The following is a 26,052-nucleotide window of genomic DNA, read 5'->3' as shown; positions in this document are numbered from 1 at the left end:
CACAGGGTCGTTTTATAAGAAATTAGGCTCTTGTCTGGCTCCGGTAATGCTCCCTGCATTTAATTCTATATCTCCTACCTCCTTTTTCACTCCCCAGGCACTTATAGCACATATCACTGTAATCCCAAAACCTGATAAAGATCATACACTTTGTGCCAACTATCGTCCAATTTCCCTCATCAATTTAGACCTAAAACTCTATTCTAAGATGCTGGCTGAGAGATTGAAACCGCTTCTACCGGAAATAATACACAATGACCAATCCGGGTTTGTGATCAAGAGAGAGGCCAGGGATAATACCCTCAAAACAGTATCAATCATTCATAAAGCAAAAAGACTAAATTACCCCCTGTGTATCATGTCAGTGGACGCGGAGAAGGCATTCGACAGGGTTCATTGGTTATTTTTAGAGGAAGCCTTAATTCAACTGGGCCTGGGACCTAATTTTATTTCTAAAGTAATGGCTCTCTACAATAGACCTTCCGCCCGGGTCAAGGTTAATGGGACCCTGTCGGATGCCTTCCCCGTTCGCAACGGTACTAGACAGGGCTGTCCCCTGTCCCCATTATTATATGTTATCTGCATGGAACATCTGGCAGTAGCACTCCGTAACAACCACTCCATTCAAGGATTTCAATGGAAAGACTCCCATTCCAAAGTAGCCCTCTTTGCGGATGATCTCCTACTCTATATCTCTAATCCACGTATCGCCTTCCCCAATATCATGCAAGAACTAAAGGAATATGGCCATATGAGTAACTTTAGGATTAACTTATCCAAGACAGAGATTCTCAACATTTCTATCCCAGAGGAAGTGGTACAGGAACTCGCGGCTTCATTCCAATTCCGTTGGCAGAAGGACAAAATAAAATATCTAGGGGTATACATACCCAACAACCTATCAGATCTCTTTAAACTAAACTTCCCACCCCTGGTTTCAAAAATACTGAATGATCTAGCCAGATGGAGTACTTTATTTCTCTCGTGGTCTAGCAGAATATGTGTGGTCAAGATGGACATTATGCCTAAACTACTATATGTGATGCAGGCCCTGCCTATACACCTTCCCAATCTTTTCCTCAAAAAAATACACACGTCTTTCTTACAATTTATTTGGAACAAAAAGTCTCACAGAATTAACCATAAATTATTAAGCAGACCTAAAGTGGGAGGTGGTATGAGCCTACCTGACATTCACACATATTACCAGGCAGTCCTCCTTACGAGAGTCTTAGACTGGTTTCAGAGCAGGCTGAACAAGCAATGGGTTGTATTGGACTCCCTGTTCTCTGACCTAGACCCTAGAGCACTATTATGGATGCCTGGCCCCTCCAGACCTAAAGACCATTTGATGTCCATTAACACTCAGGTTGTCCTGAGGGGATGGGACAAAGCCTGGAAAAAATACAATCTCTCCTCAATACCGGGACCCCTCTCATCACTTCTTGACAATCCAGAATACGGGGTGGGTATGAGGGCACAAAGTATATTGGGCTGGGATAGAGACTTCTGGCCACAGGTTAGACACATAACCGGCCCTAGAACCATCAAAGACAGATCTGAACTGGGCAACCCTGAAACAAAACCAGACATTAATTGGCTCCTTTGGAGACAGACTAGATCCTTTTATTACGCTCTCAAACCAAATTCCAATATACACAGAAGACTTACTCCCTTTGAATCCCTATGCTCCTCATCGATATCCACAGACCATAAAATATCTATACTGTACTCTGATATGGCATCTTTCTTGAGCACACCTCAACTTCTGAATATCACTAATAAGTGGGACCTGGATATAGGACATGCTCTAGAGAGTGACCAATGGGAAACAATCTTCTCCCTATTACATAAATCCACAATCTCTGCTTCCTTTCAGGAGCGAAATTACAGGCTTTTTGCTAGATGGTATAGATGTCCTTTACAGACATCAAAATATAATTCTGCCGAATCAGATGCCTGTTGGAGATGCCTCCACCAGGTTGGATCATACATGCATATTTGGTGGCATTGCCCATTGATTAAGCCATTCTGGAAAATGATTTTTGATATCAATGAGTCCCTGTACTTGGAACAGCTCCCACTTCTCCCGGAAATTGCTCTTCTTAACCTTATCCCAGGGAAGATATCCCAAGCTAAGAAAAACTTAACAAGCACACTATTAATGGTGGCCAAGTTACTAATAGCTCGAAATTGGAGGAGCACCAATATTCCTACACCCATTCAAGTGTTTAAAGAACTCAATGATATCTGCAGACTCGATGACCTATTCTACAGTGCATATGATAGGAATGAGGCTTTCGTGAGGAAGTGGGCAGTCTGGTTTGAATATAGGGACTCAGAAGCAGCTAAGGGTCTCATCTCATAGTATCCAAAATCACTATTAGTGGTCTCGTATCTCAAGTATGACACATAAGTCAAGTCTATGAGCTTTCCTCCTTTACGCTGTTGCAAGGGGCTAGATACTGTCTGTTGACAGTGTGTGTTGTTTTTATCTCTTTTCACTGTTCTTCTCTTTCTTTCTCTTCTCTTTTCTTCCTTTGTCTTCTTTTCTCCTCTTTTCACAATATGACAGTTAGAAGTAACTAAACATGGTGTTAAATTCACAGCTCTCTTTCTAAAAGGTTTTTGGACAGTACTACTCTTTGGCTAACCTTGTTTAAAGATAGTATTAAGTTGAACTGTGTTTATCAAAACTTCTTGTCCTTTCCATACTGTTGTACGCATGACTACAAAGTACACTTTATCTGACGGCTGTATCGACATGTCATATTCTGTATCTTTTGATTTTTATACTTCAATAAAATGTTTTATTACAAAAAAAAAAAGATTATGTGGCTCTAATACGGTGTCCTGTTGAAGCTGGAAGTACCTTGTGCAGTCGGAATATTGCAGCGGCTTGTGATATATATATATGCATGCATAAAAACAGCAGCCATTTTTCCTCAACACCCTGAAGATACTAATGGATTGGTACCGGTACCAGGGCGGAAGGGATGAATGAAAGTGTGCTGTGTGGCATGGTATGAGGTTTGGAGCGCTCCGCATTCATTTTAAGTGTTTTTAAGGCAGGTGTTGTGATTTTTTCTATGGTTTCTCAATAAAGGTATACATATTTATGACCAAGAGCGGCACCAAGTGTAGAATTAATTTTGTATTGCAATTGTTGGTAACTGGCAGCTGCTCCTGCTATGTGAATACATACAGTTTTGGTCCTATCCAATTGGTGAGTGAGACAGACAGGTGATATTAATTTTGTAGTCTTTGCATATCATGACATTTGAAGGCATTTCACTCTCTTAGTCTCTTCAATACATTTCTTGTACATATACGGATTAGGTATTAATTGCTCCTTAAAGAGAAACTCCAACCTAGAATTGAACTTTATCCCAATCAGTAGCTGATACCCCCTTTTACATGAGAAATATAATGATTTTCACAAACAGACCATCAGGGGGCGCTGTATGACTGATTTTGTGCTGAAACCCCTCCCACAAGAAGCTCTGAGTACCGCGGTACTCTGGGCAAACTGCCACAATGTAACAATGTTCACAGACAGGAAATGGCTGTAACAGCCAGAACAGCTAGAAACAGCTACATAACTTGCCCACAGTAACAATGTCACCATCTAATACATGTCAGAATGTGAAACTGGGAGAGGAAAGATTTTACAATGAGCAAACTCTGACTAAATCATTTATACATAATTATGGTAAAAAATGAAGTACTTTTTTACTACATTATTTTCACTGGAGTTCCTCTTTAAGTCATGTAGTGGGTGTTCCTCTAGTTATGGTGTATCCTCCTTTTCCACCATCACGCAATGCTAGAACCAGTCATAGGGCAATTTTATTTGTACCAGGATGCTTTCTTGAAACTTGAAAAGGATGAGTAACAACGGTCATCTCAAGTTGTATTATCAAACAGATCTTTGTATTGTTCTCCTTATCAGTCGGGTTGCAATTTAGTACAGTTGCCATTCACTATGCAGAGCTATGTGCAGATTTACGATAGTCCCTTGCTGAATATATCTTTTCATCATTTAGGATATTTTTATCCCTCCCGGGATGCAATTAAATGTTAGACTGTCCTTTTTTCTTGTGAATTGAATTTTCTCTTTTAATTGTCCATGTATTTCATATTTGAACGTTTCTAAAGAATATTTTATTTAACTTCATGTGAGCAGTACAGTAGTGTAGGGGTTAGTGCTCTCACCTTGCAGCGCTGGGTCTGAAAGGAGTCTGTATGTGCTCTCTGTGTCCGCGTTGGTTTCCTCTGGGCACTTTGGTTTCCAACTCTAATAGCAGGGCTGTGGAGTCGGTCCAAAAATCCACCGACTCCGACTCCTCAGTTTAGGATTCCACCGACTCCGACTCCACGACTCCGACTCCTCTAATTTGCATATTACAATTTTGTTGATTAAAAGTATGTAACATGAAATTCGTCTCTTAACTGCCAACGCTTAGGAATTTTACAAGACAACTGAAGTGAGAAGGATATGTAGACTACTATATTTATTCCCTTTAGACTAAAACTAGTCCTTGGTAAGAGTACTTGTAAAAGGTACAGACCGGTACAAAGAACATCTATCAGGCCCTAGGCAATGTAAGTGTGGGTACATGTAAGAATGATGTGCAGGTACTCTGCAGGGGAATGAGGAGATTGTAAACAGATAACACCTCTGTGTTCAATGTGCACAGCATTCTTTCTCAGTGGATTCCCTGCAGCTCTGTGGGGAGTGCATATGTAGAGTATAGTACTAATGTGTAACAAAGTGAACCTGAGACAGATGAAATTAAAGTTTTATACATACCTGGGGCTTCCTCCAGCCGCCTTCAGGATAATCAGTCCCTCGTTGTCCTCCTCCACCACCTGGATCTTCTGCTATGAGTCCAGGTACTTGAGCCAGTCAGGCGTAGTGCGCATGCACACACTCCGCCGCCAGGAGCATACTACACCTGTGCAGCACTATTGCGCAGGTGCAGAATGTTCCTGGCTGTGGGAGCGGCATGCGGCCGGACAGCGCTGACTGGCTGAATTACCAGGACTCATAGCAGAAGATCCGGGTGGTGGAGGACAGTGAGGGACTGATTAGCCTGAAGGGGGCTGGAGGAAGCCCCAGGTATGTATAAAACTTTACTTTTTTATCCGTCTCAGTTACCCTTTAATTTGTAGTCACCAAACCAAATTTTAATAACATATCAAATTATTTGATTTAATCAACAAAGGGAGTGCATACATTTGCATAAATCAGCATCAATGCAGAATTATTTCCATCTCGTTGACCATCTCTATTAGTGACATGGCTACACATCAGGCTTTATTCTTACAGCATAGACGTTATTTAGTATATAAAAGAGATTCCTGTGTATACATCATATATACAGTCACAATCAGATCTGTATATCTGACCTTAAAAATACGGGGACTGCTTTATTGAAGCAGCACAAGTAACTCATTTTGATTGGTTTATTTCATTTTTGTGGACTAAGCACAGCTATTACTGTATATATACTGTATATATACATTATTTTTAATGACTATTATCTGAGAAATAGAACATTTTATCATATTTCCTATTTTAATTACAGTTACAAATTCATTAGGAGTCTGAGTCGGTGCATTTTTTCCCGACTCCGACTCCAGGCACCCAAAATTGCCCGACTCCACGACTCCGACTCCAAGACTCCGACTCCACAGCCCTGTCTAATAGTACTGGAATGGCTAGGTTAGGCATCCCCTTCAAGGATAAAGGCTGTATAAGCAAATCCAGCAGTCACTTTTGTTCAGATGCTGTGCATATTGTTGATGCATCAAGTTCAATTTGTTTTGAAGTCTTCCTTGTAGGTTGTGAAGTTCAACTTTTGTAGTCATCTTAAAAATGTATCATGTACAGCAAACCCTTTTGTAGCAGTATTTTTGCGGATAATTGGTATTATTCTCAGCACATATGAGAAAAAATAAAGAGGAAGAGGAGAGAAGGGGAAAACACAAAAAAGTAATATGCAACATTCTGGTGAATTTTCAGCATAAAAAAACTAAACTAACTACCTTCCCACTTGTGGTTCAAAAATAAAAATATATTATGATGCTATGTGGTTCTGAGTGCATCCTTATTAGTTCGCTCTAGTGTTCAAAATTATAACAGCAGGTTCCTTCTCTTCTTGCTTATGCCTTTTCTTAAGTTCATCTTAATTTGTCTTTTAAAAAATCAAAGTAGTATTATCCATTTTCTGTAAATGTTAAGATATGTCTTCTCTTTGAAAAGTGTTCATTTTCTTCTTCTGAAATAAAAAAACTTTCACATTTAAAGAGACACTGAAGCGAAAAAAAAATTATGATATTATGATTTGTATGTGTAGCACAGCTAAGAAATAAAACATTAAGATCAGATACATCAGTCTAATTGTTTCCAGTACAGGAAGAGTTAAGAAACTCCAGTTGTTATCTCTATGCAAAAAAGCCATTAAGCTCTATGACTTTCAAAGTCGTGGAGAGGGCTGTTATCTGACTTTTATTATCTCAAGTGTTATTGAACTATTTACTTTTTCTCTGCCAGAGGAGAGGTCATTAGTGCACAGACTGCTCTGAAAGAATCATTTTGAATGCTGAGTGTTGTGTAATCTGCACATATTAGAATGATGCAATGTTAGAAAAAACACCATATACCTGAAAATAAAAATATGAGAATATTTTCTTTGCTGCTAATCTTCTAGTAATTATTTATAGTACACAACCAATTCATTATATCATATATTTTTTTTTCGCTTCAGTGTCTCTTTAAGCTGTGTATTAAAATCCATCAATAGCATATCATACATGTCCTCATTTGTGGCTTCATGTATGTTGTGGCTTTTACCTAGCTTGACATCAGTAAGTAAATACTTGTCCATTTACAAAAACATTTTCTCTTGTTATCTGTTCATCACTTTAGTAAACTGTTGTCCTCAGCGTCACACTTCTTGAATAGAGTACCATCTTGAAACTGTTCTTCTTGAACTTCGTCAGTCGATTACCTAAGGCATGGCTTTTCTCTTCCAGTCTCTTGGTGTACATAACTTCTTCTCTCCTTCATATATTTAAAAGTCTTCATCAATTCAGGCTTCATTCTTCACATTAGGCCTTTAATCATCTTGTACATGTAATGTAGTTTAGTGCAGTCTTCTTTAGTACCAGCTTGATTGCTGTATGTCATTATTGGGAACATACCTGTAGAATGTAGAATGGCTTTCTTCCTGTAACTTCTCATAAGTCTTTATTGCATCTGCTTCTGTATTTGTAGCATGGCAGTGTATCGCTGCATAGGTAGAAAAATCCCATATCTTCCACATCTTCTTCATATATGGGATCAAAAATAGAATATTGATGTGTATTTATCAGTCCTTTTCAAAAACGTTACATTGGCTGGCTTCTTCTAAAACTGGATGATCTCGACATCTTAAGTTGGCCACTAACGGTCCAATTTCTAGCGAAAAATCGTTCGAGCGATCAGAAATTCTGATCGGACGAAAAATCGTTCACTACACCATCAACGAACCAATCATTGCTTCCTATCTATCACGACCACCAAGAAAATACAAATTTTCGTTCGACGAAAATTCATTCGTGCGACATTTTTTTCACTCGTTCATAATCGATTGTGTCCACCAATGGAGATTATTTACAACCAATCCGATCATAATTTCTGATTGCTCGAACGATTTTTCGCTAGAAATTGGACCGTTAGTGGCCAGCTTTAGTCTTGATCTTGAAATCTCGATATGATGTAACAGTCTGTATTGTACTTCAAATATCTATCAAAACCTTCTTTCACTCATCTTCTGGTATTTTCTATGTCAAAAAATATGTCCTCTTCTAGTTCATCTGATTTATCTGTAAAAACTGAATATCTCCCTCTTCATCTTTTAATACTCTCACTTCACCCACCTGATAATCTCATTTATCTTTTAACCTGATGTCTTCATTTGTCTGGTCTTCTTTTCTTGTATTCCTTCAGGACCACTTTTCTCTTAGTGCTTTCTCGATCTTCTCTCAGCTGGTGCGTCCAGGGGTGCCTCTAGCCTTTTTGTCACTCCAGGCAAGAAAGCCTGTGGCGGCGCCCCCCCCCCCCCCCCCCCGGCACACCTTCCACTTATTAATAATATCATAGGATGTTAAACTAAGTATGGTAGAGATTAGATTGTGAGCTCCTCTGAGGACAGTCAGTGACATGACTATGTACTCTGTAAAGCGCTACAGGAGAAGTCAGTGCTATATAAATACATAATAATAATAATATGGTAGGACAGACTATGACTATGGTAGGATTAGAGTGTGAGCTCCTCTGAGGACAGTCAGTGACATGTCTATGTACTCTGTAATGTGCTGCAGAAGATGTCCGTGCTATATAAATACATAATAATAATATGGTAGGACATTAGACTATGACTATGGTAGGATTGGAGTGTGAGCTCCTCTGAGGACAGTCAGTGACATGTCTATGTACTCTGTAATGTGCTGCAGAAGATGTCCGTGCTATATAAATACATAACAATATGGTAGGGCATTACACTATGACTATGGCAGGATTATTTGTGAGCTCCTCTGAGGACAGTCAGTGACATGACTATGTACTCTGTAAAGCGCTACAGGAGAAGTCAGTGCTATATAAATACATAATAATAATAATATGGTAGGACAGACTATGACTATGGTAGGATTAGAGTGTGAGCTCCTCTGAGGACAGTCAGTGACATGTCTATGTACTCTGTAATGTGCTGCAGAAGATGTCCGTGCTATATAAATACATAATAATAATATGGTAGGACATTAGACTATGACTATGGTAGGATTGGAGTGTGAGCTCCTCTGAGGACAGTCAGTGACATGTCTATGTACTCTGTAATGTGCTGCAGAAGATGTCCGTGCTATATAAATACATAACAATATGGTAGGGCATTACACTATGACTATGGCAGGATTATTTGTGAGCTCCTCTGAGGACAGTCAGTGACATGACTTTGTACTCTGTAAAGTGCTGCAGAAGAGATCAGTGCTATATAAACACATAATAATAATAATATGGTAGGACATTAGGCTATAACTATGGTAGGACTAGATTGTGAGCTCCTCTGAGGACAGTCAGTGACATGACTTTGTACTCTGTAAAGTGCTGCAGAAGAGATCAGTGCTATATAAACACATAATAATAATAATATGGTAGGACATTAGGCTATGACTATGGTAGGACTAGATTGTGAGCTCCTCTGAGGACAGTCAGTGACATGACTATTTACTCTGTAAAGTGATGCAGAAGATGTCAGTGGTATATATATGCATAATAATAATAATATGGTAGGACATTAGAGTATGACTATGGTAGGATTAGATTGTGAGCGCCTCTGAGGACAGTCGGTGACATAAGTATGTACTCTGTAAATATATATACCACAGGAGAAGTCAGTGGTATATATATATACATAATAATAATAATAATATGGTAGGACATTCAGCTATGACTATGGTAGAGATTAGATTGTGAGCTCCTCTGAGGACAGTCAGTGACATGAATATAAAGTTAATAAAATCTGTACTGAAGATGAAAGCATTGTAAAATAACACATCATAATCTTAATACGGGTCAGCAATTACTATCTTATGAGAGAAGAAAGTGAGAGAGAAGGAAGGGAAAGACAGCAGTCTGTGAGAGAAGGCAGGTAGGGATGGTAAGAGATAGCAGATGCAGGAGCATCTGCTATCTCTTACTATCCCTAGAAGTGCAAGCGTCACATAAAAGAGGATGTAGAGGAAAAGCAGAATGGGGAGAAGTAAGGTAGATAGAGGAATGTAGGAGGGACAGACACTGAAAAATGTGTGAGAGTTCCAGGAGAATGAATAGTGAGAGAGATGTGTCTCACCATAGGCTGTCCAGTTCAGCAGGGCAGGGGTTAAAGCACTGGGAAGGAGGAGGGAGAGTGAGAGGAGCATATGAGAAGCAAAGCAGGACAATACAGGGCAGCCAGACACAGGAACTTTCAAGCGGTAGGTCAGCTTGCTAATGTAAGAATAGTATGGACCTTCCACAGTACTTCCATGTCTGCTTCTGTCACTATGTGCTGTCCTTATCATTTAGCCTGGACAGTCCTATAACTGGCTGTTGTGCACCACTGAGAGATCAATCTAATCAGCTGCATATATGCAGATTAGAACCTGTAATCATGCATCCTGGTGTAGTATTGTCCACAATGCAGATAATATCAGCAGTTGCAGTAACAGGAGCAGAGTGCCCACCTTCCTGATAAGCTCACTCACTAATTACAACCAGGGAGCCTCCTCAGCTTGCCTGTATTCTGGAAGGGTGGATCAGAGCAGGACCTGCTTTGAGGTTGTCTAGTGAGGGCTGGCAGGGGGGACCTGGGTGTGGGGATAGATAAGGGACATATGCAGAACAGTAGCAGCACACTTGTTGGATGACAATACCCCATTCTCCTCCTGCAGCCACCCCCCCCCCTCTCCTCCACCTGTTCTGTATGGGAGGGGAGTATCGCTGTTTCTCCCTTTACAGTCAACAGTCAGGCAGATGGCAGTGCTCAGCTCACCTCTGTCACACACTCACAGCCGGATCGTGCAGGGCAGAGAAGGGGGTGAGTTGTACTATCAGGCACACTGGAGTCTCTGAGAGTCACACGCACACTGGCTGAACAGGCGGGGGGCGGAGTTAGAGGCGGGACGCACGAGGTAATACAAAATATACCCGGGCAGCTCAGCTAGCTAGACTAGAGGGGGCGGAGCGGAGGAGTGGGAACAGCAGTGTGGTGAACGCTGCTTGCTTCTATTGGCTGGGCGGCATCGGGGGGAGTGAATAGAGGTGGACTAGTGGAGACTGGATAGCACGTGGTGCGCTGTCCGTGCAAGTAATGTAAATAATGCCCGGAGAAAATAGTAGCGGTGGGGACCGCGGTCCCCCACAATTGCGCTTATTCCCTTCACAGCGCTCCAGGCAATCGCCTATAATGGCCTGGTGATAGAGGCGGCCCTGGGTCCGTCAACCAGTGGTTGGAGTTGTTAAAGAAGTAAAAGTACTTTTTAGTCCTCACACTTCTCGGGTTACTCCAGTTCCAATTGTTTCTTCTTCAGCTGTTTTCAGATCAGAGCTTCTTATAGCATAGCCTCATTTAATGGCTTGTCTTCATGTTGATATCTTTGCTCAGCCTTCTAGCATGGAGCTTTTATCGCCTAACTTAGTGGGTTTCTTCTGGGTGCCTGCAAAGGAATGCTTGTTTGGAGTCTTCTTTAGTTCAGACAAAAGAGATTATCTTGTGAGACTTCCAAGCTTCAATAGCAACATTTTCAATTCTTCTGTAGTCAAACCTTCTCAGTATAATGTCATCACAAAAATAGAGTCTCTTAACGCTTCTTAATTGGATCTAGCCTCAAAAATGAGTAGATATTTCCCCCCTTGAGGCGAGGACTATAACAATTAAAAACTTTGAATCTTCACTAGTGCATTTTTCTTCTATCCTTCTTGGCATAATTGTTTCTTAACTTCTGTATAAAAAGACTGTAGTAGGTTTCTTTTTTTGTTTGTATGTTTTTTTATCAACCAAAAAACGGAGATCATCAGTCATAAAAAAAATCTTTCATTTGTAGTCTGAGAAAAAAAAATCAAGTGTCATATCTATTTACATCTATTTCTGAATGCATGTTGTGTTGCTGCCTGTTTGAGGATTGTCCTGTCTTCTCCTGTGTCGGTATTGGTAGTGCTAGCCACACACTAAAGATTCTTGTTCTCATAAAAATAATACAAAAATAAAAATAAAAACAAACATTTCTTCTTACATCTCATTTGTGTCTGTTGTAACTTGTCTTGTGTCTGCAGTCTTCTACTTTCAAAGTGCCATACATATTTAAAACAGGATTTTTCCTTTCTCTCTTTTTTCTTTCAAAAAGTTAGTTATAGGAGCTTTTTGTCTGTTCAATTGTCTAGCATAAAAAACAATGTTAATTCTCTTGATAGCGGAATCTCTTACGTATATAAAAAAAATGTTCTTTGTTTGACAAAATCTGCTCTCTCATTTTTCTTTTTTCTTTTTCACTGAGCTTGTCTCAAAAAGTTTTTCTGCACTTCTAAGGTAGCCATTTTTATAATGTATAGCTATAAACTCTGCTTCAGTATGCTGCTCCAATTTAATCTGCTTCATTTTGTCAGATATAAAATACATTTAGCACTATTCCTTTTCTTAGGTTCGATAGGCCAAAGTATTTATTTTCTTTTCTAAGTCTTTTCATAGACTATAAACTGAGCGTGCTCATTAGCAATTCTCTTCGATGAGATTTTAAACCATAAGAATATCTTCCTTCTTTGCTTTAGATTTTTGGATGCTTCATATGCATATCCAACTCTATATTTGAGTATATAAGTACTTTTTTATTCTCTTAGAAAACTATGGTCTATGTTTTCACCATAGAAATTATATTTCAAGATAACAATCAAGCTAACCATCAACTGTTGGGCGCCAACTGACGCGGTAAGTATTTCTGTAGTGGTGAATTGGGGCTTTTAAGTAACTCTTTATACCATATTGAAATACCCCCTGAAAAGTGTCCCTTACAGTTAAGCATTGTCAAGATGTGGCTTGGGAGTTGGAGAGGAACAATATAGTTAGTTCTTACTAGATTGTAGACTCTATGATATGTGAAAAGTTAAGATTCAGGCAATTTAAAGGTTCTTTAAAGGTTCTTTGGAGATCAGCAAAGGACCTAAGTTTGTGGTCCACAGAAAGATCAAACAGGTAAGTAATGTTGGCTTTATACCATACTGAAAGGTTAAGATTAGAGGAAAATTGTTGCAGAGCTGAGATATGTATACGGGGGCTGTGAGAGGTTTTAGGATCTGGAGGATATTTGAGAAAGCGTTCCCAGGCTCTTAAGGTGGCCTTAATTGAAGTATAGGGGGAAGGAGGAGCAGGGACGCCTAGAATCATATTCATCAGGACTGTTCTAGGAGATGTGCCTAATAATGTTTTTTTCAAGAAGACCCAAGGTTTGGGAGAGTCTACAGACCACCTGTGTCTAATCATGTCTAAGGAAGCAGCATAATAATAACATAATCTACAAGGGAGTCCCAAGCCCCCATATTTATTTTCTTATAAGCAATACCAGTTGCCTGGCAGCCCTGCTGTTCCTCTGCCTCTAATACTTTTAGCCGTAGACCCTGAAGCATATGCAGCAGATCAGTTGTTTCTGACATTGTCAGATCTGATAAGTTCAGTTGCATGCTTGTTTCTGGTGTGTGATTCAGACACTACTACAGCCAAATAGATCAGCAGGGCTGCCAGGCTACTGGTATTGTTTAACCTTTTGGGGACCGCCTCTACAGTCCTGGCCAAAAGTTTTGAGACTGTCAAAAATATTAGTTTTCACAAAGTTTGCTGCTAAACTGCTTTTAGATCTTTGTATCAGTTGTGTGTGTGATGTACTGAAATATAATTATAAGCACTTCATACATTTCAAAGGCTTTTATTGACAATTACATGAGATTTATGCAAAGAGTCAGTATTTGCAGTGTTGGCCCTTCTTTTTCTGGACCTCTGCAATTCGACTGGGCATGCTCTCAATCAACTTCTGGGCCAAATCCTGACTGAAAGCAACCCATTCTTTTATAATCACCTCTTTGAGTTTCTCAGAATTAGTTGGTTTTTGCTTGTCCTCCCGCCTCTTGAGGAATGACCACAAGTCCTCAATGGGGTTAAGATCTGGGGAGTTTCTGTGCCATGGACCCAAAATTTTAACATTTTGGTCCCCGAGCCACTTAGTTATCACTTTTGCCTTATGACACGGTGCTCCATCATGCTGTAGAATGCATTGTTCTTCACCAAACTGTTGTTGGATTTTTGGAAGAAGTTGCTGTTGGAGGGTGTTTTGGTACCATTCTTTATTCATGGCTGTGTTTTTTGGCAAAATTGTGAGTGAGCCCACTTCCTTGGATGAGAAGCAACCCCACACATGAATGGTCTCAGGATGCTTTACTGTTGGCATGACACAGGACTGATGGTAGAGCTCACCTTTTCTTCTCCTGACCAGTCTTTTTCCAGATGCCCCAATCAATCGGAAAGGGGCTTCATATGAGAATATGACTTTGCCCCAGTCCTCAGCAGGCCATTCACCATACTTTCTGCAGAAGATCAATTTGTCCCTGGTGTTTATTTTGGGAGAGAAGTGGCTTCTTGCTGCCCTTCTTGACACCAGGCTATCTTCCAAAAGTCTTCACCTCACTGTGTGTGTAGATGCGCTCACATCTGCTAGCTGCCATTCGTGAGCAACCTCTGCACTGGTTGCACTCCGATCCCGCAGCTGAATCCTCTTTAGGAGACTATCCTGGCACTTGCTGGAATTTCTTGGACGCCCTGTAGCCTTCTTAACAACAATTGAACCTCTTTCCTTGAAATTCTTGATGATCCTATAAATTGTTGATTTAGGTGCAATCTTAGTAGCCACAATATCCTTCCCTGTGAAGCCATTTTTAAGCAACGCAATGATGGCTGCATGCGTTTCTTTGCTGGTCACCATGGTTAACAATGGAAGATCAAGGATTTCAAGCATCACCCTCCTTTTAACATGTCAAGTCTGCCATTCTAACCCAATTAACCTGACATAATGATCTCCAGCCTTGTGCTCGTCAACATTCTCACCTGAGTTAAGAAGACGATTACTGATATGATCTCAGCAGGTCCTTTAATGACAGAAATGCAGTGGAAAGGTTTTTTTGGGATTCAGTTAATTTTCATGGCAAAGAAGGACTAAGCAATTCATCTGAACACTCTTCATAACATTCTGGAGTATATGCAACTTGCTATTATAAAAACTTAAAGTGAACCAGAGACGAAGCACCCACATGTATTTTACCATATATATCAATGGGAACATGACAGTAAACACCTACCATGCTCTTTGTTTCATTCTTCTCTGCTAAATCTGCCTGTTATCAGCCCTGATAAGAGTCCTTGACTGGGCATTCAGTCTAGCTTTTCCCGGAATGATTATAGCCGAGTCAGTCTTCTGTGATGTATTTTCAATCTACGCCACCCACCGTTTCTGCTCCCGGCACGATTATGCGCACCCGAGAGGGGAGATTAAGCTGTCATATGACTCCCCTTAGTGATCAGAAGTTATCGCGTATTATTATTATTATTATTTAGTATTTATATAGCGCCAACATCTTCCGCAGCACTGTAGAGAGTATATATCTATATGTCTTGTCACTAACTGTCCCTTGGAAGAGCTCACAATCTAGTCCCTACTATAGTCATATGTCATATGTGTCGTGTAGTGTATGTATTGTAGTCTAGGGCCAATTTAGGTGGAAGCCAATTAACTTATCTGTATGTTTTGGGATGTGGGAGGAAACCGGAGTGCCCGGAGGAAACCCACACAGACACGGGGAGAACATACAAACTCCTTGCAGATGTTGACCTGGCTGGGATTCAAACCAGGAACCCAGCACTGCAAGGCGAGAGCGCTAACCACTTTGCCACCGTGCTGCCCATGGCTTCTGATCACATGATCACTACGATCACCGCGATCCGATCAGTGGATCGTAGTGACCACTGCAACAGCTGCGGTGGTAGCGGGGGAAGAAGAGGATCCACTCACCTTCCTGCCGTTCCCCTGATGATCGGCGCCCCCCTCTGCTCTGGCCAGCATCTTCGCTAGCTCTGACGTCAGTGCCGATTCCCGGCTTGATGACGTCATCAAGCCGCGACCCAGAACCGAGTGGCAGTACGAGCGGGGATGCCGGCGAGAGCAGAGGGGGCTATTGCGGCTCATCGCTGGAGCATGGGAGGTGAGTAATGGCTGCTGGCGAAAGGGGGGAATTCTGGCTTAAGGGGGGACATCTGGCCCAGCATGCCACACTGGGAATCCGGCTGCCTAACCCCCAAACGCGCCCCCAGCACGGAAATTTGCCTGGTCCTTAAGGGGGGTTTGGCAGCCGGTCCCCAATAGGTTAAAAGGAAATAAATATGACAGCTCCCATATACTGTACTTCTTGCTTCAGGTTCCTTTAAAGAGAATCCTTATTTTGGAGGTGCGACTTAAAGGGAAGGTTCAGGGAGGGTGGTTAAAAAATAAAAATCAATTTCCACTTACCTGGGGCTTCCTCCAGCCCGTGGCAGGCAGGAGGTGCCCTCGCCGCCGCTCCGCGGGCTCCCGGTGGCCGACCCGACCTGGGCAGGCCGGCTGCCAGGTCGGGCTCTTCTGCACTACAAGGCCCAGCACTTCTGCATCCCACTCCGGCGTGCTGACGTCCTCCGGGCTGTACTGCGCAGGCGCAGTAGTTCTGCGCCTGCGCAGTACAGCCCGGCGGACGTCCGATGACGTCAGCGCGCCGGCGTGGGACGCAGAAGTGCCGGGCCTTGGAGCGCAGAAGAGCCCGACCTGGCAGCCGGCCTGGCCAGGTCAGGTCGGCCACCGGAGATCACCAGGAGCCCGCGGAGTGGCGGCGAGGGCACCTCCTGCCTGCCACGGGCTGGAGGAAGCCCCAGGTAAGTGGAAATTGATTTTTATTTTTTAACCACCCTCCCTGAACCTTCCCTTTAAAGTATCTGAAGACAGAGAATTCTCGTTTTGTCCTCAGTGTATAACATTTATGATTAATGTAAGCCTCCAATATTGGGAGCTTGGTGTCAGAACCTTTAGAGTGTCAGAACAGCTCTGGGCATCTGGTCCCACCAACTTCGTACAGCACTGAACCTCCCGGAAGTGAAAGACATTTATCTAGCACTTTTATCTTTTGCCAGTCATCTCAAGAACTGATCTGTGGCTATACAATCAAAAAAGACAACGGTTGTAAGTGAAAGAATTGTCTCCCTTAAAGGAAACCTGAGACAAAGGGGACTAAATGTTTTATACATACCTGGGGCTTCCTCCAGCCCTCTCTGCACTGATCGCTCTCACGCTGGCCTCTAAATTCTCCTAGATGGTCCAGTAGCAGCCTTGTTCTCCGCGGCGAGTCGGGCATACTGCTCCCGCTTCCGCCCCGCCGCTCTCCCGTTTGCCCAGGAACAGAACACTCCCAGCCGCGGGAGTGATATGGGAGCACGCTTGGCCACCTGACCCCAACTGGCCGCAGTGAACGAGGCTGCTACCGGACCATCTGGGAGGATTGAGAGGGTGGCGTGGGAGCGATCTGTGCGGAGAGGGCTGGAGGAAGCCCCAGGTATGTATAAAACTTTGTCCCTTTTGTCTCAGGTACACTTTAACCTCCCTGGCGGTAAGCCCGTGCTGAGCACGGGCTATGCCGCCGGGAGGCACCGCTCAGGCCCCGCTGGGCCGATTTGCATAATTTTTTTTTTTGCTGCACGCAGCTAGCACTTTGCTAGCTGCAGGCAGTGCCCGATCGCCGCCGATCCGCCTCTAACCGTCGCGCCGCAGCCACCCCCCCCCCAGACCCCGTGCGCTGCCTGGCCAATCAGTGCCAGGCAGCGCTGTGGGGTGGATCGGAGTCCCCCTTGACGTCACGACGTCGATGACGTCGGTGACGTCATCCCGCCCCGTCGCCATGGCGACGGGGGAAGCCCTCCAGGAGATCCTGTTCTTTGAGCGGGATCTCCTGATCTCCGATCGCCTCCGGCGATCGGAGGGGCTGGGGGGATGCCGCTGAGCAGCGGCTATCATGTAGCGAGACTTTGTCTCGCTACATGACAAAAAATAAAAAATAAAAAAAAACGCATTTCCTGCCCCCTGGCGGATTTTTGCAAACCGCCAGGAGGGTTAATATTGTGGGCAGAAAATAACTTGATAAAGTTTAGCTCTATCTACATTTTAGGCATTCATTAATCATAGGCGGATGTCAACAATGGACAACAATGAGTGGTCCTTGAAAATTGTGGTCTCTCAATTAATCCTGAATTAGTGGAGACCCCATCAGTGCTCTATACAGATGCAAGCTGCCTCTTTTCTATCCTGGGTACCTGGGACATAACTACAATTTATAGGGCCCCAAGTGAAACTTTGATGGAGCCACCCCAATATTCACTCCCCTTCCCTTGCCTCCCATTGGTGCCTTTCATGGAATTGGGGCTCATCTTACAAGGGTCATAAAACAAGTGTGGCCATCATAATCTTCACACCTATGACAAGTGTAGACACAAAAACACCTGACCTGAAGTATAGTCCCCTGTATCGGAGGAAGGGAAGGTTAGTAGTTGGGAGGCACCGAAAGCTCTGGGCCCCCTGCAATCGAAGGTGCTGCTGCCCTCTAGTTACGCCCTTGCTGGGTACCCAGTGAACACTTTTTGTGGCAATGCATGTGTTGTCTCAACCTGGCCAACCTTATTAGTTTATGCATTCCCTTCAATTCCAGTGATTCCTGCCTTCCTTAGCCTCCTGAGAATAGAGTGGTCAATCATGGTCCTGGCAGAGATTCCATATTGGCCAAACAAACCATGATTTACACTGTCAAGTTGTTGCAACCCATTTCATCTACCAGTAACTCCATATATCTTCATCCATGGTCAGCTGTTACAAGCCAACCCCAAAAGATGTCACTTGATGGCTTGGAAACTGAAAAGGAGATTTATAGAAAGCCAAGGCTATTCATCCTGTAATTTGAACTTGTCTTCTCTAGTCTTATCTCTACAAATTATTATTAAAGGGCAACTGAAGAGAAAGGAATATGGAGGCTGCCATATTTATTTCCTTTTAAGCAATTCTAGTTGCCTGGCAGCCCTGCTGATCCTCTTCCTCCAATACTTTTAGTAAGAGACCCTAAACAAGCATGCAGCAGATCAGGTGTTTCTGACATTATTGCCAGATCTGACAAGATTAGCTGCATGCTTGTTTCTGGTGTTATTCAGTCACTGCTAAAGCCGAAAAGATCAGTAGGGCTGCCAGGCAACTGGTATTGTTTTAAAGGAAATAAATATGGCAGCCTCCATATCCCTCTCACTTCAGTTGCCCTTTAACCACCTGAGCGGTCTGGACGAGCTCAGCTCGTCCAACACCGCCGGAGGCTGCCGCTCAGGCCCTGCTGGGCCGACTTTAATGAAATAAAAAGCAGCACACGCAGCCGGCACTTTGCCAGCCGCGTGTGCTACCTGATCGCCGCCGCAGCGCGGCGATCCGCCGCGTGCAGCGGCGAAAGAGGGTCCCCCCAGCCGCCCGAGCCCAGCGTAGCCGGAACAAACAGTTCCGGCCAGCGCTAAGGGCTGGATCGGAGGCGGCTGACGTCAGGACGTCGGCTGACGTCCATGACGTCACTCCGCTCGTCGCCATGGCGACGAGGTAAGCGAAACACGGAAGGCCGCTCATTGCGGCCTTCCGTGTTACTTCTGGCCGCCGGAGGCGATCAGAAGAACGCATCCGGAGCGCCATCTAGTGGGCTTTCATGCAGCCAACTTTTAGTTGGCTACATGGAATAGTTTTTTTTTTATTTAAAAAAAACCCTCCCGCAGCCGCCCTGGCGATCTTATCAGAACGCCAGGGTGGTTAATCGTGTCTCTCCTCATGTTTGCAAAATTCTAGCTGATATCCAAACCAATCTTGGTATAGCTTTTAATATGTCTTAGCCAGCCAGTCTTGGCAGATTCCAGCCCAGCATACAGTATAGGAAATCCATATAGTATCAGCAAGGACTGCCCAGTTGGTGAGTCTGAGAAGGAGGGGGTGGCATATTACCTTCAGACTTCAGATGCTTCAATAAATGACTTTGACGAAGATATGTCATCTAGAAATAATTAAATAATTAAATACTAATCACCAAACATCCTTCCAGGAGGGACGAGGCTCCACCAACGCAAGTCTCCCCCTTCTGAACTGACCAAAAAGGCTCCGTACTTCTGTGCTGCCCGCTGCTGCAGGAAGAGAAGGCGGTCCACCGGAGGAGGGGATCTGAGGGGGAGAGTGGGGCACAGGTATGTTTATATATAATATACTGTACATATATAAATTCAGCATAATGTCACCCCCTCTTCTACTGCAGCAACTGCTGGACCTGCTACTGCTGATCTGCTAACTTCCCTTGGTTTTATTTCCTATTTTTAGCTTCAACCTTTGACTTTACTGACTGGATGTAAGACTATAACAAGTGAGGTCAGGACACATAGGGGTTGATTCACAAAGGTTACTTATTTGTCACCTTAACTGTAAGGAGTGCTAATGCAGGAGATAAACAAATAAGGAGAGAAAATTCATGAGATAAATAGATACAGAGAGCTAAACCATGATTTAAAGGGACACTGTAGGGGTGTCAGGGGAAAATGAGTTGAAGTTACCCAGGGCTTCTAATGGTCCCCCGCAGGCATCCTGTGCCCGCGCAGCCACTCACCGATGCTCCGGCCTCGCCTCAGGTTCACTTCTGGAATTTCAGACTTTAAAGTCTGAAAACCACTGCGCCTGCGTTGCCATGTCCTCACTCCTGCTGATGGCACCAGGAGCGTACTGTGCAGGCCCAGTATGGTCTGTGCCTGCGGCGTGCGCTCCTGGTGACATCAGGGGAAGCGAGGACACGGCAACGCAGGCGCAGTGGTTTTCAGACTTTAAAGTCTGAAATTCCAGAAGTGAACTGGAGGCGGGGCCGGAGCATCGGTGAGTGGCTGCACAGGCACAGGATGTCTGCGGGGGACCATTAGAAGCCCTGGGTAGCTTCAACTCATTTTCCCCCGACCCCCCTACAGTATCCCTTTAAAGGATAAATCCGAGGGAGGATAAAAATAAAAAAATCCACTTACCTGGGGATTCCTCCAGCCCCTGGCAGCCGTCCTGTGCCCTCGCTACAGCTCTGCTCCCCGCCGGTGGCCCGGAGTCCCCTCCGGTACTAGAGGCCTGCTTGCGTTCCAGCGCGCTTCTCACGTAGTTGCGCTGATGTCATCCGGACTGTGCTGCACAGGCGCAGTAGCTCTGGGCCTGCGCATTACAGTCCGATTGATGTCAGTGCAACTCAGTGATCTGCATCCTGGAGCGCATGAGAAGCCAACCTGGAAGCCAACCTGGCGAGGTTGGCTTCTCCAACGGAGGGGACTTGGAGCCACCGGAGCTGCGACGAGGGCACAGGACGGCTGCCAGGAGCTGGAGGAAACCCCAGGGAAGTGGATTTTTTATTTTTATCCTCCTCAGACCTTCCCTTTAAGTTAGTTAAGGAGAGTTATATAATGAATTAAGTCAGAAGTCATTTAAGGAGAGATAAATTGTGAGTTAATAAGTAATGTGAGATAATCTAACAGAAAAGCTTTGTGAATCAGGCCCACAATCTGCTCTGCATAGTAAATAGTGATGCCACACAATCCACAAAGCGTGGGTGATCATCACCTTTCATGTTTTTCCAGCCATGAGAGAGGAGTTTAGATGGCACAGCTCACTGCTTTTGTGGCCACTCTGTGTGCAAGCAATCTTGAATATCCATTCTTAAAGCGGACCCAAACCAAACATTTTTTTTAATTACAAATATTTAGTTGCACCACTCTGACACATACAAAGATAAATAAACACTCCTTCAAGCCTTTGAGCATTTCAGTGCATGCTTTTCACCCTAATTTTTTCATAACTAGGGGGCAGCCATTAGTAATTTGTCCATTGCCCGACACCACCTACTCCACCAATTTGAAAAGAAGGGAGGGGTTCCTCCAATAAATGTAAAATATTTTATATTTGTCATCATGCAGCTGAAAAAAGGCTGCTATTTATTATGATAATTCAGAAAATAGATCTTATTTCTGAAATCTTGTATTTTTAATTTGGGTCCACTTTAACTTTAGGCACCTTGCACACGTGCGCTCTGCGTTGCTCCACAGTATCCTTCCCTGCTGCAAGGTTGCAAGTATATGGAGCGACACAGTGCACCGGAAGTGTCAAAATAACGGAAATGCTGAAGCTAAGTCTGCAGTGTGATCTGGTCTACTGCACGGATTATGCAGTAATGCAAGTCAATGGGCGACGCATGTATGACTGGAGCACAGTATGACGCAGCGCGTATGTGTGGACCGATGGGAATCCACACAGGATATGATGGGAGTTTGCATTACCCTACTATACAGTAAGGTCTCTTTTCCACGGACTGTTGATAGGCAGTGAAATGCCTCTCAAATTCTCATAACTGCTTGCTGCTGCCTGGCAACTGCTTGTTGCTGCCTGGTAACTGCTTGCTGAGCACGCAGTTCAACGGTCCGTGGACAAGAGGCCTAAGAGGAGCAGAAAGAGATGAATGAAGGACAACCTGTTAAATTTGAAAGTGGAAGGACGTGAAGGAAGTAACAGCTAACAGACAGGCAGGGAACATCTAGGGTAGGCCTAGAGCTAAACGATAGAGATGGATGTCAACTTTGTTAGGGCCTCTTTTCCACAAGCAGTTGATAGGCAGTGAAAAGCCTCTCAAACTCTCACAACTGCTTGCTGCTGCCTGGCAACTGCTTACTGCTCAATGCTGCCTGGCAACTGCTTACTGCTCAATGCTGCCTGGTAACTGCTTGATGAGCACACAGTTCAACTGCTCGTGGAGTTTGGCCCTAAAGCCCAATCTACACGATACGATTCTTTGTGCGATTCAATTACGATTCTATTTACGATCCAATTAAATCCGACATGTCCGATCGGGATTCAATTCGATTTCCCTTTGCAAAACAATGGCAAATCGAATCCCGATCAGACATGTCAGATTTAATCAACAAATAGAATCGTCATCGAATTGCACAAAGAATCGTATCGTGTAGATGGGGCTTAAAAGTGAAAGTTTTAGATTTGCAGAATTGTGAGTGTAGAAATAAAAGAGGTTTAAGAAAGGAACCTTGTGGCACATTGAGTGGACACGAGGAGCAGATAGTGTAAGAGTAGTGATAGGATAGCCAGAAAGATAGTATGGAATCCAATTTCTCTCATGTCTTACTTGGGGTCACTCCTTTGTCCCCTCTGAGGATATCGACTGCCCGGCCTCAGTGAATCATGTCTGTATCTTCTGGAGCTCATCCTGAGATGGTTCCTGCTGGCAACAACATAAATATCACACAAAGATTGATTGTTTTTGTGAAAAATTATGGGAGTAATAAGATGGATTAACACCTTCCCCCCATTATTACTAAGCATTCCCACCAGGCCTGCCTAAGGTGCAATCTGTAGCCATCAGCAATATCAAAAGGTATTCAGGCTGGTTTCTGGTGGGCCTGCGCCTTTGTCGGCTCTCTTCCTGCTGAACAACACAGCCCATGCCTGGTTTTGTGTACTTTCACTTTCAGTTTTGAACACTTTTTTTAAGTCAGGACATCACTGGCCATGAATATTCATTATTTTTTATAAATTCACCCATAGATCCTGTTCAAGTGCATTAAAGTACTGGGAGACAGGTCTGGTTGTTAGTAGAATCGGTATTTTTCTATTTTCGTTTTTTAATGTGTAGTACTGATTTAAATATTCTCCATTTGACTCAGGGAAGAAAAAGCTGTTGTAAAACCATTTATAAGGACTCTACACCAGACCGTTCTGCCATGATTTGAACACAAAACCAGCAACCATTTTAGGGAGTATACTGCTGTTTTGTCAGTTGCAAACATCTTCTCAGCAGTCCCCATTCCCTAGTGCACAAGGCCAGATTGACACCTTTTATAGGCCAAAAGAGATGGTCATATCTAGGGAAATTCATGGAGAAGCATGCAGGGCCAGCCTTAGGTTTCACAGCGCCCTGAGCGAAACCGGATTTTGTTGCCCCCCCTCCCATAAGTAGCATAGTTGTCCCCATATAGGTAGCATAGTTGCCCCCAGTGTAGGTAGTATAGTTGCCCCATATAGGTAGCATAGCTGCCCTCAGTGTAGCTAGTACAGTTTCCCCCAGTGTAGTAGCATGGTTGCCCCCAGTGTAGGTAGTTTGCCCCCAGCAGTGTAGGTAGTTTGCCCCCAGCAGTGTCGGTAGTTTGCCCCCAGCGTAGGTAGCTTGCCCCCAGCGTAGGTAGCTTGCCCCAGTATGCCCCCAGCGTAGGTAGCTTGCCCCTGTATGCCCCCAGCGAAGGTAGCTTGCCCCAGTATGCCCCCAGCGTAGGTAGCTTGCCCCAGTATGCCCCCAGCGTAGGTAGCTTGCCCCCAGCGTAGGTAGCTTGCCCCAGTATGCCCCCAACGAAGGTAGCTTGCCCCAGTATGCTCCCAGCGTAGGTAGCTTGCCCTAGTATGCCCCCAGTGTAGGTAGCTTGCCCCCAGCAAAGGTAGCTTGCCCCAGTATGCCCCCAGCGTAGGTAGCTTGCCCCCAGCGTAGGTAGCTTGCCCCATTATGCCCCCAGTGTAGGTAGCTTGCCCCCAGCGTAGGTAGCTTGCCCCAGTATGCCCCCAGTGTAGGTAGCTTGCCCACAGCGTAGGTAGCTTGCCCCAGTATGCCCCCAGTGTAGGTAGCTTGCCCCAGTATGCCCCCAGCGTAGGTAGCTTGCCCCAGTATGCCCCCAGCGTAGGTAGCTTGCCCCCAGCGTAGGTAGCTTGCCCCATTATGCCCCCAGTGTAGGTAGCTTGCCCCCAGCGTAGGTAGCTTGCCCCAGTATGCCCCCAGTGTAGGTAGCTTGCCCCCAGCGTAGGTAGCTTGCCCCAGTATGCCCCCAGTGTAGGTAGCTTGCCCCAGTATGCCCCCAGCGTAGGTAGCTTGCCCCAGTATGCCCCCAGTGTAGGTAGCTTGCCCTAGCGTAGGTAGCTTGCCCCAGTATGCCCCCAGTGTAGGTAGCTTGCCCCAGCGTAGGTAGCTTGCCCCAGTATGCCCCCAGCGTAGGTAGCTTGCCCCAGTATGCCCCCAGTGTAGGTAGCTTGCCCCCAGCGTAGGTAGCTTGCCCCAGTATGCCCCCAGTGTAGGTAGCTTGCCCCAGTATGCCCCCAGCGTAGGTAGCTTGCCCCAGTATGCCCCTAGTGTAGGTAGCTTGCCCCAGCGTAGGTAGCTTGCCCCAGTATGCCCCCAGTGTCGGTAGCTTGCCCCAGCGTAGGTAGCTTGCCCCAGTATGCCCCCAGTGTAGGTAGCTTGCCCCAGCGTAGGTAGCTTGCCCCAGTATGCGCCCCCCCCCCCCCTTTATGTGGCAGAGACCAACTCACCTGACATCCAGCTCCAGCGCCAACGTCACTCTTCTCTCCCCGCCTCCGCTCCATCTGTAGTTAGAGCAGGCTACAAGAAAATGGCCGCTGTTTGTCTGCATTTGTGGGCATCGGCGGCCATTTTCTTGTAGTCCTGCTCTAAATATAGACTGAGAGGACACCGGGAGACAGCGGGGCGGCAAGGGGCGACAGGGCACATGCGCCCTTGAGAGCACGGCGCCCTGAGCGACCGCACAGGTCGCTCATAGCAAAGGCCGGCCCTGGAAGCATGTGATTTGGTTGTTCAGCTGATAGATTTGCAAATCTCTGATTTGCTGTGATCACATTCTGCCAGTGCACATGATCACGAATAGCAAATCAGAGACTTACTTATTTATCACCTGACCAAACTGATCATGTGCTTCTTCATGCGTTCTCCTAGACATGACCACCATTATAGGCCAACAATACTGTGGCTCCCCTTCTATAAAAATGTAGCTTCTAAAAAACCTACCAACTACCGCTTGTGTGTGCCGCAGGCCCCTCCCATTCCATTCCATATAAGGCTCCCCTTCCCATATGTAACATTCATGTACACCGACCTTTCTCTGTCATGTACAGCTTCCCGCTTTAAAACTCAAAATTAATTGGATCTGAATTTTGGACAATTCTGAAAATTCTGGTCAAAACCAACAAATTTCAGAAGATTCATACAATGCTATCCTTAAAGTGGACCTGAACTGAAAAACTCCTCTTCTCTAAAAGATACACAACAGCATAATAACCTTAAAATAAAAAAACATTTCTTTGTTACAGCTGATACAGATCCTAAAATAAATCTGCACTGTTTCTACTTCCTGATTCATGGAAGCAGACATATTGTTTACAGCCTGTACTTTCAAATGGGCTTATCCGCTTATCTGCCGTGGCAGTCATGTGACACAGGGGAGAGATCAAATAACAACTAGTGATTAGACACAAATGGGGGGCAATTACACAGGCTAAACTCTTTAAATACATACAGGGTGCATTTATTTTATGTTTTCTTTGTATCCT

At 44.4% G+C, this 26,052-nt stretch overlaps 1 protein-coding gene across 1 annotated transcript in view; it reads right to left on the bottom strand.

The window, feature by feature from the left end:
• Positions 1-26,052, bottom strand: part of LOC137541043 (cilia- and flagella-associated protein 337-like) — a 129,153-nt gene that overhangs the window by 74,682 nt on the left and 28,419 nt on the right. The window contains exon 16 of the mRNA XM_068262192.1: positions 19,736-19,866. Coding sequence (XP_068118293.1) covers positions 19,736-19,866 — 131 coding nt within the window. The remainder of the gene's footprint in view (positions 1-19,735; positions 19,867-26,052) is intronic.

The sequence above is a fragment of the Hyperolius riggenbachi genome, chromosome 12 (assembly GCF_040937935.1).
Source record: "Hyperolius riggenbachi isolate aHypRig1 chromosome 12, aHypRig1.pri, whole genome shotgun sequence".
NCBI classification, from domain to species: domain Eukaryota; kingdom Metazoa; phylum Chordata; class Amphibia; order Anura; family Hyperoliidae; genus Hyperolius; species Hyperolius riggenbachi.
Note: the sequence above shows the minus strand (reverse complement) of the source record. Positions and strands in the feature narration are given on the sequence as shown.